The following is a 22,803-nucleotide window of genomic DNA, read 5'->3' as shown; positions in this document are numbered from 1 at the left end:
CCTTTGCATTGTTTCTTCTCTTTTTTTTGTTCATTGTGGAACATGTAATGTGCTGTAATCATCAACAAAATCTAGGTCTGTGACTGTTTACTTCCTCCATCTAAGTCTGCCTCCTCCTCTTGTTTATTAGCATTATTTGGTCTACTGCTAGCCCAAATAATAGAGGTAACAAGACACAATCCTGCTGGACACCAGTTTTTATTTCAAACTACTGTTGCATTCTCCACTTTCTCACAACATTCCATTCCATCACAAAGTTCCTTAATGTTTTTGCATTTCTGGGGATATCCATAATAGTGCAAAATTTGGCATAATGTAAACCTACCTAGGCTATCAAAAGTCTTCTCAAAATTAACAAGTTAATAAAACTGACATCCTGTTTATTCATATCATGCATTAACATATTAGAGTTCAAAGATTTGATCGTTACATTATTTTCCATTTCTAAACCTAGCCTGATTACGCATTCTCATGTCTGCAACCTTGTTCATAGCATTGTTGGATCCCTTCCCTGGAACTGATGGAAAGTCACCCCATTTCAGTTGTCGTCTTCATCTCCCCATTTTTTCCTTTGTATTCTCTTCCTGTACCCATTCCATATTTGAAAAAGGGGTTGTCTCTTTTGCTATGATGTCTCTGCTAGTCTTGATTATTTTTGGTATTACTTTTTGAGCTCCTGCTGCCTTTTAGTTTTTAACTTGGTTATGGCTTCCTAGACTTGAAGCTCAAATGCTCCCTTCTGTTAGTATTTTCTTTGGAATCTTCACTTTTTATGGCTCAGTTTTACATACAAACAATGACGGACAGGAAATGACCCTCTGGTCCATCCAGCCTATCCCACACGTTTGTAATAACTGTATCATTCTCCACCCCCACCCAAAACCATGTGAACTCCTAGGAGAGGTGAAAAACCAAATAAAAACCCAGGCCAATTAAGACTTTATTGAATTCTGTGGCAGGTTTGATATCACAATGATGGGAGTTAATCTATCGTCTGCTATCCTGCTGCTCAGACTGCTATTTTACAAAATGCAGGACTGCTATCTAACTTTTTAATGGAGGGTTGTCACAACCTAGGTTGTGTGTCAACCAAGATACGCAGAGACAACCTCTATAACTTGTGTTACTGTTAAGCAACCTTCCCTTAGTTTATGGTACAAGGTCTTCTCTTATGGGCACAGGAGTATTCATTTAATGCAAGACACTGAATAATGGTCTTTTGCAAGACAAGGCCTTGCTATTCATCCTCACCCTTCAGCATTTTCTCACTGAGTGTATACTCTCATTCCTTGTTTTTCTTCCTAACATGTAATACCTCCAAGTGGGAGAAGCAGCATGCTAATGCTTAGGGCATTGCAAGTCTTTTAACCTTAAACCCAGGATGGCCTGTGTTTCTGTACAAGTCTCAAACTCTATCTTTTGGAATTTGCAGAAATTAATTTTATTGTTGCATGTGAAAAATGTACATATTTTGAAAACCTGAAAGGATTTTCATGAAATTTTTGCATTGAGAATATTTAATTTTTTTTTCCTATTTTGTGTGTACTGCAGTCTTAGTGAAGACCTGTCCAATTCAGTGATCTTTTAACCGATTGTGAGATTGATAAGTGTATGGACACAGAAAAATGATTGCTCAGCTATTAAGATCCTAAAAGGTGGTTTGTATTGGGCCCATTAAAAGTGATATTTTAAATGAGGATAAAATATTTTTTTTAGATAGCCACTTAATTTTTTTTTTGCAGCTTTCTACTCGTCCTCGAGACCATTAACTAGCTGGAAAATCGTTCCAAGGATACCAGCAGCCCTTCGGTACATTGCCCAAGTTACCATCCTTCATAATGAGAGTGTTGGCACATCATTTAATTGGCAATCACATTTGAGCCCAATCCTGTCCTCACCTGACATCCATATACACGCATTTCCCAGCAGGAAATCATTGAATGGCAGTCAGGTGAAGGAACCTTGTTTGTGTATTTCCTACTCTTTCTTAAACCAGGCACAGTGCGACCAATTGCAGTGCCCGCACAACCACCCGGATTGAGGTGTAAATATTTTGTCCTACATCCTTCCCCACATCTGTACCTAACCTGACTGCTAGGAAATAGCCCTATTATCTCTCCACCAAGGTTAAGGTGTGGAACTTATATGAGAAACCAGAAGCCTTTTATTCTTGGAAAAAAGAGACTCGTCAATTTTATTGGGCAAAATTTGATCCCAGAAGTTGAAAAACACTTGCTAACTCATGGAGTTACGGCTTTGTTGCCTTGAAATTATACTAGTTATACTGAGAGGTTCTTAAACTTCAGATAGGAATCTGCAAACTAATTTAACTATTAGTCTTATATGTAAATTTATATAAAGTTTTTGGAGGTTGCTGCAATCGCCTATAAAAGAGATTTCAAAGAACTGCACTTTATCTGTAGATCTGGGTGAAGTCATAATTGCCTTCATTTGTATATTTGATATGACTTCACCTGTCTTTGTAGATGCAGTTAGGTGTCTTCTCCAAACTATTAAAATAGATATTATTGTTACGGGATTGCTACAGGAAGAGTTAGAAAGCAGGAGGATCAGGCCTAGCACCACAGTTGCACAGTTGAAATCGAAAAGTGGAACCACATTGAATAGAAGTCTTTATTCCATTTAATTTAAATGAATGTTAATTTAACTTAAATTAATCTGAGCAGCCTCTATCAGCTAATCATGCATTGAGCCTGGAAAGTAGCCAGTGTAATACCTTTGCACAAAACGGAAAAAAAGGATAAACTGGATAACTATAGATCAGTTGCTCTAACATCAGTTTTCGGCAAACTCTTAGAATCCATAATTCAAGATAAAATTAGTAAGCATATCGAAATGGATGGGTTAGACTTGAACAACCAGCATGGATTTATTAAAGGCAAGTCATATTTCACAAATTTTTCAAGGAAGTGAGCAATTGAATAGATAAAGGGAATGCAGTAGATGTAGTGTAAAGGGATTTTGAGAAGGCATGCAATAAGGTATATCACAAGATTCTTGTTAGAAAATTTCAGGCATATGGTATAAGAGGAAATATAGCAGCATAGATAGAAAATTGGCTTACGGACAGAAAATAGTTAGAATAACTGGATGTTGCTTGGATTGGAGAAGGATTGGATGTGGTGTACCCAGGGATCAGTGCTTGGTACTAGGTGATTTGGACTTTGCATAGTGAGCGCAAGATCAAAATTTACTGATGGTGTAAAGTTGTGGTGGGGGGGGGGAGCTGTTGTTGACAGACAGCAAGGAAGACAGTGATAGGTTAACAGAATGGGCAGACAGGTGGCCACAGCAATTTATCAGTGTAAGGTAATACATTTTGGGAGGAAAAGCAAGAAATGGGAGTATATGCACAATGGAAAGATGCTGTAGGGTATGAAAGGAAGAAAGGCTTGCATTTATATAAAGCCTTTCATGACCTCAGGACGTCCCAAAGCGCTTTACAGCCAGTGAAGTACTTTTTTGCATTGTAGTCACTGTTGTAATGTAAGAAACACGGCAGTCAATTTGCACACAGCAAGCTCTCACAAACAGCAATGTGATAATGACCAGATAATCTGTTTTAGCGGTTTTGGTTGAGGGATAAATATTGGCCAGGACACCGGGGAGAATTCCCTTGCTCTTCGAAATAGTACCATGGGATCTTTCACGTCCACCTGAGAGGGCAGACCAGGCCTTGCTTTTAACATCTCATCCGAAAGATAGCACCTCCGACAGTGCAGCACTCCCTCAGTACTGCACTGGAGTATCAGTCTGGATTTGGTGCTGAAGTCCCTGGAGTGGGACTTGAACCCACAACCTTCCGATTCAGAGGAGAGAGTAATACCCACTGAGGCACAGCTGACACCAGGATGAATAGCATTAGGAGTTCAAGTATATAATTTCCTGAAAGTGAATGCAGGTAGATAAAACTGTAAAAAAGGCCAACAGCATTTTAGGTTTTACAAGATTAGAGAAGTTATGTTAAATTTGTACAAACATTGGATTGGCCGTCTTTAGAGTACTGTGTGTAGTTTTGGCATGCCATTATAGAAAGGACATCAAAGTCATGGCGAGTGTACAGCATAGATTCACCAGGATGATGCCATGGATGGGAAACCATAGTTATGAGGAGAGGCTTGAGATATTGGGAGGATTTCCACAGGAGCAGAGATGGCTAAGAGGAAATTTAATGGATTTTTTTAATTAGGAAGGATATTGATAGAATGAACTATTTCCACTAGTTGGAGAGTCAGCGAAGATTAAAATTGTCAGAGAATGAGGAGGGAGGTTAGGAGAAATTCTTTTATGCAGAAAGTTGCAGGAGCATGGAAAGCTTTGCAATAGGGAATGTTTGATGCAAATACAATTGCATATTTTAAGGGAAAGTTGGATAAATATTTGAAGCAGAGGAAGGTACAGGGCTATGCGGGAGAGCCTACCAGTGATTCATTTTGCATTACTCTAGTAAAGAACTGGCACAGGCATGCAGGGCCAAATGGCCTCCGTCTGTGCTTTGGACAATCTTGCTGAGAGCTGATGGGGGTATAGATGGAAAGTACAAGAAGAAATAATGCTGATTTGGGGGTGGGGGGGGTGCGCAAAGAGAGTGGCAGACTTGTGTTGTAGAATATTGGAGAAGTGTAAGGGAAGACTAACACATTTAACCTGTTCTCACCATTGAGTGGCTACTATCATTGTGCAAATATATTGATTGTGACCAAGATGAAATTTAACATCTCACTGAGCATCAAATTCATAAAACTATATATTTCAGTTAAGAAAAAAATATATCACTTATATTTTATGTAATCTACATTATTGCAAAGCAAACTCTTCCTACTTCCTATGTGGCTTTAACACGTATAGACTGACTGACCCAAAGTCACTTGGGATTGTATATACGTTAATAAATCAGCACTGCAATCCATTACTCAGTACATAACAGCACAGGTCATAAAAATTAAAAAAGAGGATAATTGAATAACATAGAAAAATATCCCCTTGATTGCTGTAATAAAGTCCTTGTAAGAGGGGGTTGGGAAGGGTCGGGTTATATCTCAATCTGCTGTACTTTCCAAATGAGTTTTCATTGCTATTCACACTGTTACGATGACTCTTCAACCCCACTAAAGTGACTTCATTTTTATGACTCAATGTTTTTTTCAAGAGATTTTCAAAAATCAAAGTTTTGTATATGTGTATGCAGTCTTTGTATAAACTACAACAAAAGATATGCTGCATTATTTTTGATTCCTTTTTTGATATTTAGATAATTTCTGTATCATGCTTGCAGACGGACCAGTCCTTATCTGATGGAAAGCACAGCAGACCACCAATCAAAGATTCTACCAGGGACAATGCAGCGTCATTTCACAGCCACCAACATCAGATTGAGGTTAGAGCTATTAATTTTCACCTCCTCAACCCTCAGATTGGCAGAAGCTTTCTGTTCTCTCTGTGAAGCTTGACAAATTTTCATTGAACCATGCTTTTTCCACCTTTCTCACTTACAGCACCAAAATAATTTATTGTGCATTACATGGTAAAATACTCTTATCCTTATCAAAGTTTATTATCCTCCAATTTACTGTGAGCGATGCCATAGCAGATCCATTAGTCCTAAAAAAAACACAGAAGATAAACACCAAATAATAATTAAACTGTGACCCGAGGCTTTGTTTATTTAAGAATTAGACTGTTGTCTCAAAAGTACACAGTTCCACCTTGGGAGCAGAATAATATATATTATCAGATATGACACTGCAAGCCTTTTAAAACAATTTGTCATTTGACTTGAGAGCAGTACCACAAAAGATTGGCTACACACACATATATATTCATTCTCTAAAGTCCACAACATGTTTGCATGCGATTAGCTGTGTGACATAACTTTATTTTATTTAATATCTATCCCATCTTACTTTGTCCCAATTCCAAGGCATAGAAGAAGACTGGATTGATGCTGTTTTATAGCAATATTGTTGATTTATAAGGGTGCTGCAAACTGTCCGAGGTATTCGGGGAGAAACTGTTGCATCTACCTTTTTCTTTGACGTATTTAGTACAATACAATATCAGCACATACCCCATAACAGCAAACATTCCACTTATACAGACACAGGTGATACGGTATAGATAATAAGGTCATGACAGACTTGTTAAACAAATGCTTTCTATCTGTTTTCACAGTAGAGGAAGAGGATAACATACCAGTGATAGATGGAAAACTAAAAATAAATCAAGGAGAGGAACTTATTGTATTCATTATTAGTAAAAAAAAAATGGTAATGGAGAAAATAATGGGACTTTGGATGGATAAATCTCTAGGGCCTGATTGTTTCCACCCCAGGGTATTAAAAGAAGTAGGTGAGGAAATTGCAGAACCATTAGTTATAATCTTTCGAAGCTGTCTTTATTTGGGAATTGTGTCATTACACTGGAAAATTGCTAATGTCACTCCATTATTTAAGAAGGGTGGGAGAGAGAAGCCAAGTAATTTACAGGTCTGTCAGTTCAACATGAGTTGTGGGGAAGCTACTAGAATCTGTCACTAAGGATTGAGCGACTGAGCACGAGCAAATATGACCTGATCAGAGAGAGCCAACGTGGCTTTGTCATGTCTCAATAACTAGTTGAATTTTTTGAGGAGGTCACTAATAAAGTAGACAAAGGAATGTCTTTGGATGTTATCTATATGGACTTCCAGAAGACATTTGATTAGGTTCCAAACAAAAGATGACAGCGCACGGAATTGGAGGTGGCCTTTTGACTTGGTTTGCAAATTGGTTGGGAGGTAGGAGACAAAGAGTGGGGATAAAGAGTTTGTACTCAGATTCGTGACAAGTGGACTTCCTCTGGGATCTGTTTTAGAGCCTAAACTTTTTACCATATTTATTAATGACTTGGATGAAGGAATAGAGAGTTGTATATCCAAGTATGCAGATGACACTAAGTTAGGAGGTACAGTTAATAGTATAGGAAGTTGAAAGGGACATAGACAGATTAAGTGAGTGGACAAAACTATGTGGGCAATTGTGAGGTCATCAACTTTGGACCTAAGAAAGATAAATCAAAGTATTTTCCAAATGGTGAGAAACTAGGAACCGTAGAGAGAAATTTGTGAGTCCAAGCACACAAAACATTTAAAGCTAGTAGCAGGTACAAAAAGCAATTAAAAGGGCTAATAGAATTTTGGCCTTTATCTCATGGGGGCTGGAATACAAAGGGAAGGAATTTATGTTTCAGTTGTTTAGAGCCTTGGTCAGACCCCAACTGTGTTTAGTTTTGGGCACCGCACCTCTGGAAGGATATATTGGCCCTTGAGGGGGTACAGGGCAGATTCACCAGAATGCTAAAGGGGTTAAATTATGAGGACAGGTTGTTTGTATTCCCTCAAGTATAGAAGATTATGGAGTGATCTGATTGAGGTGTTTAAAATGTTTAAAGAATTCAATTGGGTAGATATAGAGGAACTTTTTCACACAAAGGGTATTGGAAATCTTGACTTCTCTAGCCCAAAAGACTGTGGATGCTGGGACAATTGGAGCTTTCAAAACCAAAATCGTTAGATTTTTATTAGGTTAGGGTATCAAGGGAAATAGAGCTGAGTTGAGGTACAGATCAGCCATAATCTAATTGAATGGTGGAGCAGGCTCAATAGGCTGAATGGCCTACTCCTGTTCTTATATTCCTATATTATCCAACTTACCATGAGCAATGCTACTGGAAATGTTCTGGTCTGTATGTGCGATTGTGTTTTATTTATATTTTATCTTCTGTAGTGCTTGTGTTAAATTGGATGATTATGCTTATTAATGGCAATGCCATGTAATGCACAAGGTATCACCAGGGCCACTGATCTATGGTGATTCTTAAATTTTGTTTTTATAACATAGGATTCTGGGATTATTACATGTGTTTTGGGGATCGAATTCTGCAATTTTGTTGTTTTTCGTGAAAACTATAAATCGGTGGCCTTGGTATGTTCTTTCACATAATACATTTAAATTTTATGTCAACCATTTTTCAAGCTCAGCATATACAGCAAAGATAGTAAGCAACTAAGCAATATGTAATTATATGGGGTTTTGCCATAGTAGAGCAGGCGCTTGCATTTCGCAACAATTATGGGAGAAGGGGAACTACTGCCATATTTCACAGTACTGTCAGAACCTAAAATTAGGCTCTCAGCTGTTTGGTCGCACTGGGAGTGATTTTGGGGTAAACTATTATTGCTGAAGTGAAAACTAGGATTTATAACACTAGAGTTGGAATGTTGGGTTTGGCCTTTTGGTTTATTACGGAGTCTAGTAGTAGTGTGTTGGGGGGGCGGCGGGGGGGGCGGTATTCAAAGGACTGGCAACAATAGAGAGGTCCTGGCATTGGGGGAAGAGGTCCTACAGACTGGCTGCACTAGGTGTTGTTGGGATCTGGAGCACTGAGATATGCTAGAACTGTGAGAGGGAGTCCCTGAATGTGTTAGGACTGAGGGAGGTAGGGTCCCATTGTCTGGGAGCATGGGAGCAGCAGGGCTTGGAGCTCTGGGTGGTGTGAGAACAGGAAGGGAGGTCCATTCCCAACCTCTTTCTGGCCTCAGTATATAGTAGACAAATACAGTATAAGCGTGGTTAATGCTATACACTGGCTTTAATAATTAATGCTTTGATAATTAATAGTCTCATTCTCAAAGAAAATTTAGCTTTATAAGCTGGAAAATTTGGGGTTCAGTAGCATCATAGAGCATTCATTTGAGAGTGTTTCGAAGATTCCAAAATACTTAAATTCCAATACGGCAGCATTTTGGAGAAACTTTTGTTTAAGACTACATGAAGTTATTTTCTGGTGAAGAAAAAAGCGGTCATAGCAGATTGGCCTTGATTTATTCTTGTATGTGTAACAATATGGCCGTGTGCTATGGAGTGTACTGCCTAATTCTGATGATTCATTCATGAATTTATAAATAAGCATGGTAGCAATTTTGGCTTATACAAGTCTGATGTTCCATGTGATATTTCTACTTTCAAATTGATAGGAGATTTAGAGTCATAGAAGTTAGTCGGAATATTACGTAAACTCCATTGTTCATTATTTCTGCAAATTAGGGTATTTAATCGAGGCTATGCAATGTAAGAGATGCATGCACGAGGGGCATGACTCATTCCTGAGAAGTCTTGTACAACTCTTGAAAGAGTAGTGTTCAAAAAGCCTGAGCTGTAATATTCAAGGTTACTTTAGATATAATTGTTTTCTCACTCAAGCATTGTCAAAAGGTAGTATTGTATGATGCTTGAATTTCTATTAGGCATCATAAACAGTTTCTGATTTAATATTATTTACAAAACAGGGTACACAAGAAGTAAAATTGTTCTACTATGTTTACATTTTAGCCTGGAGGATATCATGACATACACTTGGAAGATGGTATATCCACAAAAGAAAATAAATATGTATTTTCTGATACAGTGCCCAGGGATAGACGAGTACGAAGTTATTATGAAGGTAAGTGTAGAGCTTGTTGGTCAGTAGATCATTTGATTGAGTCCAAGATGGTGATGCAATATTTAATAATGTTACTGTTTGTGCAGACTATTCTTCTTTGGAGGGAACATTCAATGAGAGAGGTCCAATGAATGTACCAGTGACCAGTAACACTAAGTCAAAACATTCCAAAAGACATACTGCTTTTGATCTTTGGTAAGTAGGCAGTTATCTTTCACTTTGTTTTCTCTGTTCTTTAAAATTAGAACTTTGAAAGAAGCTTGCACAAGTGCAAAAATAAATGCAATACCACCTTGGTACCTTGGCTGTCTGGATCTTTGCAGCCTTTGGAAAAAAAACCTCACTATTCACTTAAGTCAAGTCGGCTTTAAGTAATATGTGCAGAGTGAATACATAATTGAATTATGTGCAAAACTGCACTTTCATGTGTGGAATTACCAATAGGAATTCCAGCACAAGCATCTTCCTGCACATGAGGAGTGCTGAATAAATGCAACTTGTTGGGATAAAAAGGGTTACGGTTTAAAATTGTCATTGTAAAATTAATTTTAATATTTACCTGTTTAAATGTGGGTCAAAAAAGGTTTTGACCATTGAAAATAAAATGAGCAATCATAATCTTCTGAAAGTTTGTTTTTCATTTCAAGAAACTTCCCAGTTTGTATTCTGAGATCACTCAAGTCCTCAGTGTCGTACTTAGTGATGGTAATTTGTAACATTTTTCTGATAAACCACAATCCCAATGTTTGACGTGTGTTCAGTACTGCACCAATGTGGTGTTTCCAGTCCCTCATTTTGATTAACTACTTATGCAGTGTGTTGGAGCACTAAGGTTTAGTGCTGTGGAATGAGAGGATGCAGATTCAATTTCTCTCATTCTGCACATTTCCCAGTCTTAGCCACACCCATTAGAATTCACAGTATGTCCATGCAGGGAAAGAAAAAAGTGGGATGACATCCCTGATTGGGTGACAGCTGGCCATCAAAGGATGTATTGTTGGAGATTTGTCATCAGGCTGTTTGTTTACTTTTGAAATGTAGGTATGAGTTCAGGCAGACTAAAAATAATATAGGGGATAGCTTTTGAGGATATGGGAAATTAAAATTTTAAAAACTCAGCCTCATATGCAATGTTTAATTAATGTCACATGTGGGTCTTTAATGTTAACAGTGAAGCATAAAACTTGTGTGTTGTACAGAATAGCGACTAGCATAGACGCATTTAAGGGGAAGCTAGATAAACACGAGGGAAAAAGGAATAGAAGGATATGCTGATAGGGTTAGTTGAAGTAGGGAGGGAGGAGGCTCGTGTGGAGCATGGACGTGTTGGGCCGAATGACCTGTTTCTGTGCTGAATATTCTGCATAATGAGTATTTTTATTTGGTTTAATTTTTTGTTCATGGTGATATTTAGGGGCAGTTATGATGCTAGTGCTTGTGTGTCATTAATCTCAATATCAGGAAGGGTGTAGGAAAAGAAGTGTGTGTTTGCTCACGTGGAAACTAAACCAATATGGTAAGTTGCAAGATATAATATAAACTATTTTCATTCTAGCATCTTATGGTTTATTACTGTCAACATATTTAATTATCACTATTTGATAACTTTAAAAAGTAACTGTAAAGGCATTAACGCTTAAGATCTGTTGTCCCATCTATCATCTCCTAAAGTAATATTATCCAGAGATTTATCCAACTCACATGGGTTTCATTAGGTTTTCAGGCAGCAAAGTTGAAGCAATTTACAGATGTGATGAAACACCAAGAACGCCCTTTTCTGAATTCTAGGTATTTCTTTAAAGCCAAGCACCGAGAAGCTGCTAATTACAAGAGTATACTGGGAAATTTTCCTTCTACTTGCTTCTAGAGTACTTGCCCTGTTGCGAATGTTAGTGTACTGATGGGGTGAATATTTATTTTCTTTTTTTTGTTAACTTTTCTTATATCTTAATAGCATGTAAACTTGGCAGGGGACTATTTTTCACTTGGTTCAACTGGATAGTTTTCTCATGTTATCATAGAATGACACAGTACCGAAGGAGGCCATTCGCGCCTGTGCCAGCTCTTTGAAAGAGCTATCCAATTAGTCTCAGTTCCCTGCCCTTTCCCCATAGCCCTGCAAATTTTTTCCCTTAAGTATTTATCCAATTCTCTTTTGAAAGTTGTTATTGAATGTGCCACACACAATTCTTCAGAATGGATTCCATTCATTGTTCTTAAATCCAAATCAGTTTCTTGTAGCTGTGAACTTGAAGATTAATCTATTGCTCTTAATTTTAGGAAAAGTACAGAGAATCTTAACCTAAGCCCTCCTGAGCAAACTAAGGAAAAGGGAAAGGGTTTTTTCAGAGCAATAAAAAAGAAAAAGAAGAAATCACAAACTGTAAGTTTTGATTGCTGTCAAAGAGTATTTACAATGGATTGTGGAGTGGGGAGAGGCTCTTAGATTTGCCTTTTGAAAATATTTTCTAAATGCTTATTTTGTGGAATGAGCTCCAGATCTAATTGCTTTCTGGCAGTTCTCCAAATGAGGAATTGTTAATACAGCCAATGGGATAAAAGGAATACAAAAAATCTTTGTCTAAGGGTCAGTGGATAAACTGTGGAGGTGGTGGAACTGTTGGTTTTATGCATATTCTGGAGCTGTTTAACATGGTAGCACAGAACTTTAGTTTTTAAATTGTAGTCAAATGATTTTATTTATTAGTTTGAAAACACATATCCAATCACGTGACTAGAATTTCAGACCAGTAATGCCAGGTGTGGGACTACAATATTATGCTGAATTATTTTCAGGGGTTCCTGATAAGCTATATTTTTTGGCTAGGACATGATACTGGTTTACAAGAAAAGCCAATCTGGCTTCCCGATTTAGTGTCCTTGACTGAGAATTTTACAAGTTTTACGATTGATAAATTGCTGTAGCTTTTCTCATCCAAGTAATTATATCAGCATGAAAATGGAACTTCCAACATGAATCGTAACTAGTCAAAAACGAGGAGGTGCAGCTTCTTTCCCAGACCAACTTCAACTAAAAATAGTGTAATATTTATAACCAGAAAAGTAGAAGCCTCATTTTAAATCACTCAAGTATACTGCTGATGTAAAAGGCATTTGTAGCATGATGGATCTTCGCTGTAAAATTGAGTAGCCTAAGCGGTGCTGCGTTTCTGTGCTCAGTGGAAATTCTCTCCCTGATATGAACTGAGAGGTTTTGAAAGTACAAATTGATGTTTTGTTTCTGAATACAAGCTTAATGTGAAATAAACAGAATATGTAGTCTTTTCGTACAGTCTTTTGTAAGTTTGACTTTTTCCTGTAGCTTTAAGTTTATAGAAACTTTATTGCTACCTCAGTTACTCAACCTTCACATATAAATAATAAATTGCTGTTTCTTAAGGTGTGGGGGGGGGGGGTCTCACACAGGGACATTGTTCTTATTAGAAGTTTGCATTTTTGGGCTGTTATTTTGGTCTGGTGATTTTCATCATTCTTGGGTGCATCCATTTGTTCTCACCATTCTTAACCAGATAATATCTTTTTGTTGTTGCTACTGCCTCACTATGAATTTGTGTATTTTTGTAGCAAAAGGGTCACAGTTTTCTCATAGACCTTTTTTTCACCTTTTGTCAAGATTTAGCAAAGTTTTACTTTTGCATATTCATAAATACCACCATGGCAGGCCCCACACTTGGGTAATGGTACACCATGGCCTACTGCAGCTACTTCAGTTCTAATTGGTGCCAGCTCCTGTTTTAAGATTTGTTACATTCTTAGTGACAAATACCCATGACACTTGCCTGCACTGTCTTTCAACAGCATACAACTTTCAGGAGTAATCGGGAAAGTCATATTGGGGCTGTACAAATTAAGCAGTTATTGTCCATGAACCTATAAAACCATCAGCACAGTGTTAAACTGCAGTTTAAAAAAATGGCTGTTGCATTGCTCTAAGGGAGAGATTTAGTACAAATTAAGAGAATTTGTATTATTTTTGAATATTGGTCAGACCTTCATCTGGAGTATTGTGTTTAGTTCTGGCTTACCAAATCACAGGAAGGTTGTTATTGCCCCTGAGGGGCTACAAAGACGAGCAACGAAGATGATTTCAGATATCAGAAAGTTCAGAGGTGAACTGGAAAAAGGAAATAAAAGGGCAAAGAGAGTGTAAGGGAAAAATTAGGAGGTAACATAAAAGGGAACACTAAAGTCGTTTATAAACATATAAGGAGTAAAGGGATAGTCAAAGAAAGGATGGGGCCGATTAGGGACCGAAAAGAAAATCATCTTGTGGAGGCAGAGGGCATGACTGAGGTACTCAATGAGTACTTTGCATCTGTCTTCACAAAAGAAGAGGCTGCTGCCAATGTCACCTGTAAAGGAGGAGGGGGTAGAGAAATTCGACAGGATAAAAATAGATAAATAGGAGGTCCTTAAAAGGTTGCCAGTACTCAAAGTAGACAAGTCACCCAGTCCGGATGGGATGCATCCGAGGTTACTCAGGGAAGTAAGGTGGAAATAGCGGAGGCTCTGGCCACAATCTTTCAATGCTTCGAGGATATGGGAGTGGTGCCAGAGGACTGGAAGATTGCAGATTACACCCTGTTCAAAATAGGGGAGATGGATAAACCCGGTAACTACAGGCCAGTCAGCCTAACGCATAGTGGCGGAACTTTTAGAGACCATAATCCCAGATAAAATTAATTGTCATTTGCAAAAACATCGGTTAATAAATCACAGCATGGATTTGTTAAAGGAAAATCGTGTCTGACAAACTTGACTGAGTTCTTCGATGAAATAACAGAGAGGGTTGATGAGGGTAATGTAGTTGATGTTGTGCATATGGACTTTCAAAAGGCGTTCGATGAAGTGCTACATAATAGACTTGTTAACAAGATTGAAGTCCATGGGATTAAAGGACAGTGGTAGCATGGATACAAAATTGGCAAAGAGACAGAAAGCAGAGAGTAGTGATGAATGGTTGTTTTTCAGACTGGATGGAAGTATACACTGGTGTCCTCCAGGGGTCTGTATTGATATATATTAGTGACCCTAGACTTGGGTATAAAGGGCATAATTTCAAAGTTTGTAGATGACACGAAACTTGGAAATGTAGTAAACAGTGAAGGATATTAGCAGACTTCAGAAGAACATAGACAGACTGGTGAAATGGGCAGACACATCCTTCAAAGGAAGAATGGGGAGAGGCAATATAAACTAAATTACAATTTTAAAGTGGGTGCAGGAACAGAGAGACCTGGGAGTTCACATACACAAATCTTTGAAGGTTTGTGTATGTGAACAAGTTGAAAAGGCTGTTTTTAAAAAAAGTATATGAGATCCTGGGCTTTATAAATAGAGGCATAGAGTATAAAAGCAAAGAAGTTATATTAAACCTTTATAAATCACTGGTGAGGCCTCAGTTGGAGTATTGTGTCCAATCCTGAGCACCACACTTTAGGAAAGATGTCAAAGCCTTGGAAAGGGTGCAGAGGAGATTTACAAGAATGATACCAGGGATGAGAGACTTCGGTTATGTGGAGAAATGAGAGAAACTAGGGTTATTTTCCTTAAAGCAGAGAAGGTTAAGGGGAGATTTAATAGTGGTGTTTAAATATTGAATGGTTGTGATTAGAGTAAATAAGGAGAAACTGTTTCCACTGGCAGGAGGGTCAGTAACCACAGGACACAGATTTAAGATCATTGGCAAAAGGACCAGAGGGGAGGTGAGGAGAAATGGCCTCCTTCTGTATTGTATGATTCTATGATATCAAGGGAGTTTATTGTAAGAAAAGGTTAAAGAAGTTGGGCTCGTTCCTTTGGAAAAGAAATGACTTTGAGGTGACCCAATTGAAGTTTTCAGGGTTATGAAAGAAATTGACAGAATTGATCCAGACAAATTGCTCACTGTGATGAAGGGTTCAAATATCAAGGAACACAAGTTAAACATTTTCACCCAACTGGTAATAGCATTGCGGATTACGTTATCATTGAAATGGACAGTATAAGTGGGCTTGAGACAATTGGATGCATTTCTGGAAAGGGGATTGATTTTAGGAATATGGTGAAAAGTCAGTTAGGTGGAGGAATAGATCTATGAAAAAAAAGGGTAAGCTGATCAAGCGTAATGGCCTTTTCCTGTTCCAAAACATTCTGATGTTCTTATGGTTCAGTGATTTTTGGTCCATCAGGGAAGACTTGGGATTCTCCAGATTTACAATGAAACTACAGCCAATGGAAAACGTATCCTTTATCGGCGTCTGCTATTAGATAATGTGGGGCATGGTCTTACCATCACCAGAGAGGCTTGCAGTCATTCAGTCAAAATTTCCAAGTCAGCCATGATGGGGCACAAGATTATGTGCAAATCTTACGTGCAAGAAGCATCCCAAAGAGTTTTATAAAAAGGAAAATGAAAAGTGTACGCTAAGCAAGAGAGGGAAAAGTGTAGAGGAATTGGGCGAAGGAACCAAAGGCGTGGTTGAGGAGAAAGGTTTCCTGCAGGTTTTGGAAAGACAGGCAGGAGGTGGGAAGTCAGAGGGAACAAGCAGTCACCAATGATTGAGCAAGGGACAAGGAAAAGCCAGTGTTACAGAGGTGGAAGGTGGATGCAAGGACGTGAAGCTGGGAGACATCACTATGGTAGGTTGGGACGAGACCAAAGAGAGATTTGAAAGTGAGGACAAGAATTTTGAGATCTCACTTGCTAGTGTGGTGGGCACCAAGGGAGGTTGGAGAGGATGGGATGAAAGTGGAACCTTGTGTGGGTCATTGCACGACTGGCATTTTGGATGAGTTGAAGCTTCCCCTTAATACCTTATAATACCTTGTGGGGAAATTGCTGGAGTCTATAATTAAGGATAGGGTGACTGAACACCTCGAGAATTTTCAGTTAATCAGGGAGAGCCAGTATGGATTTGTGAAAGGTAGGTCGTGCCTGACAAACCTGATTGAATTTTTTGAAGAGGTGACTAAAGTAGTGGACAGGAGAATGTCAATGGATGTTAGTTATATGGACTTCCAGAAGGCATTTGATAAGGTCCCACATAAGAGACTGTTAGCTAAGTTAGAAGCCCATGGAATCGAGGGAAAAGTACGGACTTGGTTAGGAAATTGGCTGAGCGAAAGGTGACAGAGAGTTAGAGATAATGGGTAAGTATTCACATTGGCAGATGTGACTGGTGCAGTCCCACAGGGATCTGTCTTGGGGCCTCAATTATTCACAATATTTATTCACGACTTAGATGAAGGCATAGGAAGTCTCATATCTAAGTTTGCCGATGACACAAAGATTGGTGGCATTGTAAGCAGTGTAGATGAAAACAGAAAATTACAAAGGGATATTGATAGATTAGCTGAATGGGCAAAACTGTGGCAAATGGAATTCAATAGAGACAAATGTGAGGTCATCTCCACTTTGGATCAAAAAAGGATAGAACAGGGTTCTTTCTAAATGGTAAAAAGTTTAAAAACTGTGGATGTCCAAAGGGACTTAGGGGTTCAGGTACATAGATCATTGAAGTGTCATGAACAGGTGCAGAAAATAATCAAGGCGGCTAATGGAATGCTGGCCTTTATATCTAGAGGACTGGAGTACAAGGGGGCAGAAGTTATGCTGCAGCTATACAAAACCCTGGTTAGACCGCACCTGGAGTACTGTGAGCAGTTCTGGGCACCGCACCTTCGGAAAGACATATTGGCCTTGGAGGGAGTGCAGCATAGGTTTACTAGAATGATACCCGGACTTCAAGGGTTAAGTTACGAGGCGAGATTACACAAATTGGGGTTGTATTCTCTGGAGTTTAGAAGGTTAAGGGGGGATCTGATCGAAGTTTGTAAGGTATTAAGGGGAACGGATAGGGTGGATCGAGAGAAACTGTTTCCGCTGGTTGGGGATTCTAGGAGTAGGGGGCACAGTCTAAAAATTAGAGCCAGACCTTTCAGGAGTGAGATTAGAAAACATTTCTACACACAAAGGATTGTAGAAGTTTGGAACTCTCTTCCGCAAACGGCAATTGATACTAGCTCAATTGCTAAATTTAAATGTGAGATAGATAGCTTTTTAGCAACCAAAGGTATTAAGGGATATGGGCCAAAGGCAGGTATATGGAGCTAGATCACAGATCAGCCATGATCTTATCAAATGGCAGAGCAGACACGAGGGGCTGAATGGCCTATCCTGTTCCTATGTTCCTAAGCTCGTGGAGGGTTGAGGCAAGGAGGTTTGCTAAAAGAGAGTTAAAGATGTTTAGCCTCAAGGTGATTAAGATGTGGAGTAGGTTACTGTAGGGGGGAGAGGTAATGGCAGAGATAGGCAGTGTTGTGGAAGCAGAAGAAAGCAGTATTGATAACGGAGTAGATGTGGAGGAGGAAACTGAGATCACGGTTGAGCAGGACTGATGGCACCAATTTTATGGTTCCAAATGCAAAGCCTGCTCTTGAGACCATTGCAGCTTGGCCCACTTAACTTGGCATGTCGCTAGGACAGTAGTTAGATGTGTCATTTTTGCATGAGATTGTATCTGATTTTCATTTGTCTAAGGAAATCATAGTGGCAGTTTTATCCATCACTTGTTTTTTCTGTTAAAAAGTTCTTTGCGTCTTTGTATTTCAGCTGTCCATATAGATAGAATGTTGGCATGTTTGTTTCTTACGTGAACAAAACCTTGAGTTAACTCGACGCTAAATGAAAGTCAGCAATTTGAGTAGAATGTATTTTTCTGTTTTATTCCCAAAGAGAAGAACCAATGGGGAATATCAGATCCTTTTCTCTTGTTGTGCCCACATCTTGACCACAGAGGGACGTATGCAGAACAACCACTTATAGCAGTTTACTTGCTTTTGCCAACAATCTATGATGCTACAGTGCTCCAAGCAAGCCTGAACATGCATCTCTCGAGAGTACTAGCGACATTATTTGTGATGTAGCATATTCCGATTTGTGAATGAATGAAGAGAAATATATTGCCTACTTTAGGTGTGACTTTTCTCAATCGCTATATGCAAAGCTTCTGCCTAGTTTACTCTCCAGTTCAGTTTTTAACTTGGATCTGTTTTAGTTTGTGTATGTCATATTATGCTTGAATTTTCAGTATTATTACAGTCAGTCAAAAAAAAATGGGTGTGGTTCTAGGCAAGTTGTTGCACTCGGTGGATTGGGGAAGATCACCTGATCAAATTGATGTCACAAAAAAAGTGACCCCAGATAGTCCCAATATTTTTGAAGGTTGAACTTTAAAAGAATGAGAATGGACACATCTATGATTGGTAATCTAACATTGTTACTGCAAAACTTGCACAAAGGAAAATGTCCCTGGCTGTACAGTTATTGATGATTATTTGAAGAAATCAAGACTGTGCAATGAAAAGACACAGGAATATATAGAAGCTTGTGTTGCAATATCTATGCACTTGGCATATTTGTATCTTATATTACAGACAGAAAACAACGATGGAGAAAATCCAAGTATCAGAAAATCCCTCTTTCCTCTTTTTAGTGCAAAGAGTCATTTAAAACATATCTCTTCCTCAAGAGAACTACCTGTAGTCAATCTTCCCATGGTATTCATTTTTAAATACTGTATTCCTAACAAACAACTATAATACTTCAATGCAAATAACTGCTAGAGCATGCACATACTGGGTATAAATTTATTTGAAATGGGTTTAAGCTTGGGTCTTCCCCTGAATCCTCATAAATAATGTTGGGAATGCATTCAGGAACTTAACTTATGATCATTACTAGTTACTCTCAATTTTGTTTCTGGGCAAAAAGAAGCTTTCCTTTCTTGCTATTGGACTAACAGCATGTACAAAAATCAGACGGTTCCAGATTTAGAAAGCAGCAACAAGGCACAGCTGCATGCAATCGGGGAATGCTGAATTATGCACATAATCTAACTATGGTGCTTTTTAGAGGAGAAAAAATCTGATGTATATTTTGCATGCAGATTAGTTTATGACCATTTCAGAGGCACACCTACAGATGAATGTTGTAAATTGAACCACACAGACAGAACACTATCCTTGTAACTGTTTTCTCACTAAGGATAGTCTAGTATTTGAGGTGGAAATCAGGTGCTTTTGCACATGGCTGCAGACTTTTGTTGCTGCTGATCTGTTCCTCATATTCAAGCTCATTTATAGCACTAACATGGACTTTCTTGAAGATGTTTTATTTATTTTTTGCAGTAGAATATAGTTTTGTGCAGTTGATGCAACATTGTGCTTCTATTATGGCAGGTAAATCTACAATGTTGTTTACTGGATTTGTATTTTCTGATTTGGATGTAATATGGTTAATGGAGTTGGAACACAAGTTTTGTATGATATGAGTTAATCAAAGTACAAGGTGATTACCTAGTGGTTTAATTGGCTCCAGGACATCTGCACAATAGGACCAACCTTCCCATTTTCTAATCACTAGTCCACAACAACAACTTGCATTTTAGTACATAGCCCCTTGCAAAAACGGAGACAGTACCTTTTTAACATTTAATTTTTTAGAATGTGTGAATATAGCAAGCAGCTGTTCCACAAATAGTTGTTAAAACAATTAATCTTTGCATAAATGTTTTTGAGGACTGCTCATATTTTAATGGTCTCCCTCCTCCTCTGATAGGCACCATAGAGATTAAGGCAACTTTTTGGACAAAGCTATGTAATCTTTTGTTTAGTCTAATTTTGACATACCATCTTGACTACCAACTATATATATCTGCTGTATTACCCAGACTCTCTCCATTCTGTTTCTAGGCTGTGATCAGGCTAAACACTAAAGAATGCATGTCCTTACCAAAACTGAATTCCGAGTGCTATAAATTATTTTGCTTCAGATTACCCTGCTAATATACATCTCTTCATTTCAGATGCCTAGTAGTGATGGCCACGATCGCCTGGCATTACAAAAGGCTATACACTCCAGTCAAAACAGAGGGAGAGACTGGCCTTCAGACAAGATGGCCGATGTTCAGTCTCAGGTATTTTATTTAAAGAATATACAGTTAACTCTTGTCATATGAAAAACTCTGTGTAGTCATTCAACCCAAATGAAGTATATTGAGTTGAGAGTTCTAATATTTAAGCCTATTTTCTACCTAGTACCCCATATGCATTTTTTCAGCTTCATCAACATGTCTACCTACTTTTAAAGATTTGTGTATGTGGACCCCTAAGTCTCCCTGTACTTTTACTCTGTTTAAAATTTTACCATTTAGTCTATATTTCCTTTCCTTTTTCTTCCTCTGCAAATGTATCGCCTCATATTTCTCTGCTTCTGTCTGCCCAATCTACTAAACTGTCTATCCTCTTGAAGTTGCTTACAGTCCTCTTCACAATTGACCACATTCCCTATTTTTATGTCATCTACAAATTTTGATAGTGTTCAGTTCATTGGATCATTTTATGTGTGTATTTGTATGTATATATGTGTGTAGATCTCAGGGGGACAGAAGTTTACGTCCATCCAGCCTGTGGCCACTGCTCTGGTATCTATCCTTCAGCTAACTTTCTATCCATGTTGCCACATCCTTTAATGCTGTCTTGTATGTGGCACATTATTAATTGCCTTCCGAAAATCTATGTATACAACATGCACTGAATTTTCTCTGTCAATACAGTCTGTTATTTCCTCAAAGAGCTCTGTTAAATTTGTTAGTCACGACTTGCCTTTAACAAATCCTGCTGGCAGAGCCTCTGCTCATTCCTCTTTGACTTCCCTCAGCATTCTAGAATGAATGCTATGATGCCTTTTCCACTTTTAAGTTCCATCAAGTTTTTCAGTACTAGTTATCTATAGTTAGCTTATCTGATTGATCCAGCTCCTCCTCTTGCACATTTTCAGTCCCACTATCACGCTCTTCTGTGAAAACTGAGACATAGTACTTATTCAACATCTTTGTCTTGCCTTCATCTTCCATGAGATATCCTTTTTTGTCTCTAAATCGGTCTTACATGTTCTTGATCTACTCATTTACTTTTATGTGTTTATAAAATCCTTTATAATTTGCCTGCCAGTCTTTCTTCATACCTTCTCATAACCTTTCTAATCATTTTTCTTTTCTGTCTGTTTTCTATACTCCGCTTGATTTTCTCTTGTATTATTAGCTCTACTCATCAAAAAAGTGCCAGCTTTTACTTGTGGAAATATGTCCAGTTTGTACTATAATCATTTTCAATTTGAATGTTTCTCGCTGTCTACTGTCTTATCTGCTAGTTTTTCTTCCCAGTTTATTTGGGCATGTCCCCTTGTTATCCTGTTGCAACATGTTTTTCTCCAGTCAAGTATCTTTATCTTTGATTTCTCCTTTTCAACTCTTACATCATTCATTAAAGGGTTGTGACAGCCCTATCAGGCACTTAATCTGTCCTTTTTAACCAGTACTAAATTTTAAAATCACTGCTGCTCAATAGACATAGAGGACCAAAATAGATGCCAGTCACCGCTAAATCTATGGAGCTACTCACTGAGTAATTCACAGCAAATGGCGGGATTGCTTCTTTCAAACCAAAAATGCAGATCTCCATGTGGCAGCAACAAGGAGATCTCACTGGTTTGAGTTTTTAAAAAGATATTAAGTTGAATAAGTATTTTACATTGTAGGTGCTGTCTTATCTCACCCATTGTAAACAATTTTACAACACCAAGTTATAGTCCAACGATTTTATTTTTAATCCCACAAGCTTTCGGGGGCTTTCCCCTTCCTCAGGCGGTGTCCACACCACCTGAGGAAGGGGAAAGCCCCCGAAAGCTTGTGGGATTAAAAATAAAATCGTTGGACTATAACTTGGTGTTGTAAAATTGTTTACAATTGTTAACCCCAGTCCATCACCGGCATCTCCACATTATCTCACCCAAGTAATGTTGCTTTTTAACCGTGCCCTAGAATTCATCCTACCAGTGAATGTTTGTTTCTCATGGCTCTCAGAAAGATGTCTATTACTGCCACCTGCAAAATCAAAATATTTATTTATTGATCCATTATAGACGGTTAGGAAAGAAATAAATGCCTTTATATATTGCGTTTCACAACCGCAAGACGTCCAGAGCGCTTTACAGCCAGTGAAGTACTTTTGAAGTGTAGTCACTGTTGTTATGTAAGGAAACTTTGTAATTTTGAACAAAATCAGAATTCATTTTTTTACCCTTTGCAGTACCAGTTTTAATGTGAATGTTTGCTCCAATCCTCAAATGGGACTGCATACCAATAGTGTTATTTTCTACTAAGCAGAAGAATTTAAAACCAAAAAAAAAGCTTTGTTACCAGCTTAACTAATCCATGAATGAAAGTTTTCTTTTAAATG

At 38.2% G+C, this 22,803-nt stretch overlaps 1 protein-coding gene across 2 annotated transcripts in view; it reads left to right on the top strand.

The window, feature by feature from the left end:
• Window positions 1-22,803, top strand: part of cdkl5 (cyclin dependent kinase like 5) — a 132,587-nt gene that overhangs the window by 101,727 nt on the left and 8,057 nt on the right. The window contains exons 13-18 of one of the 2 annotated variants that reach the window (XM_067992656.1): window positions 5,297-5,398; window positions 9,390-9,501; window positions 9,588-9,696; window positions 11,782-11,884; window positions 18,940-19,062; window positions 20,370-20,480. In XM_067992656.1, the coding sequence (XP_067848757.1) occupies window positions 5,297-5,398; window positions 9,390-9,501; window positions 9,588-9,696; window positions 11,782-11,884; window positions 18,940-19,062; window positions 20,370-20,480 (660 nt within the window). The remainder of the gene's footprint in view (window positions 1-5,296; window positions 5,399-9,389; window positions 9,502-9,587; window positions 9,697-11,781; window positions 11,885-18,939; window positions 19,063-20,369; window positions 20,481-22,803) is intronic. The other variant, XM_067992657.1, reaches the window with a different exon arrangement.

The sequence above is a fragment of the Heptranchias perlo genome, chromosome 11 (assembly GCF_035084215.1).
Source record: "Heptranchias perlo isolate sHepPer1 chromosome 11, sHepPer1.hap1, whole genome shotgun sequence".
In the NCBI taxonomy this organism is placed as follows: Eukaryota; Metazoa; Chordata; class Chondrichthyes; order Hexanchiformes; family Hexanchidae; genus Heptranchias; species Heptranchias perlo.
The sequence above is the reverse complement of the archived record's forward strand: the minus strand, read 5'-3'. Positions and strand labels throughout refer to the sequence as shown.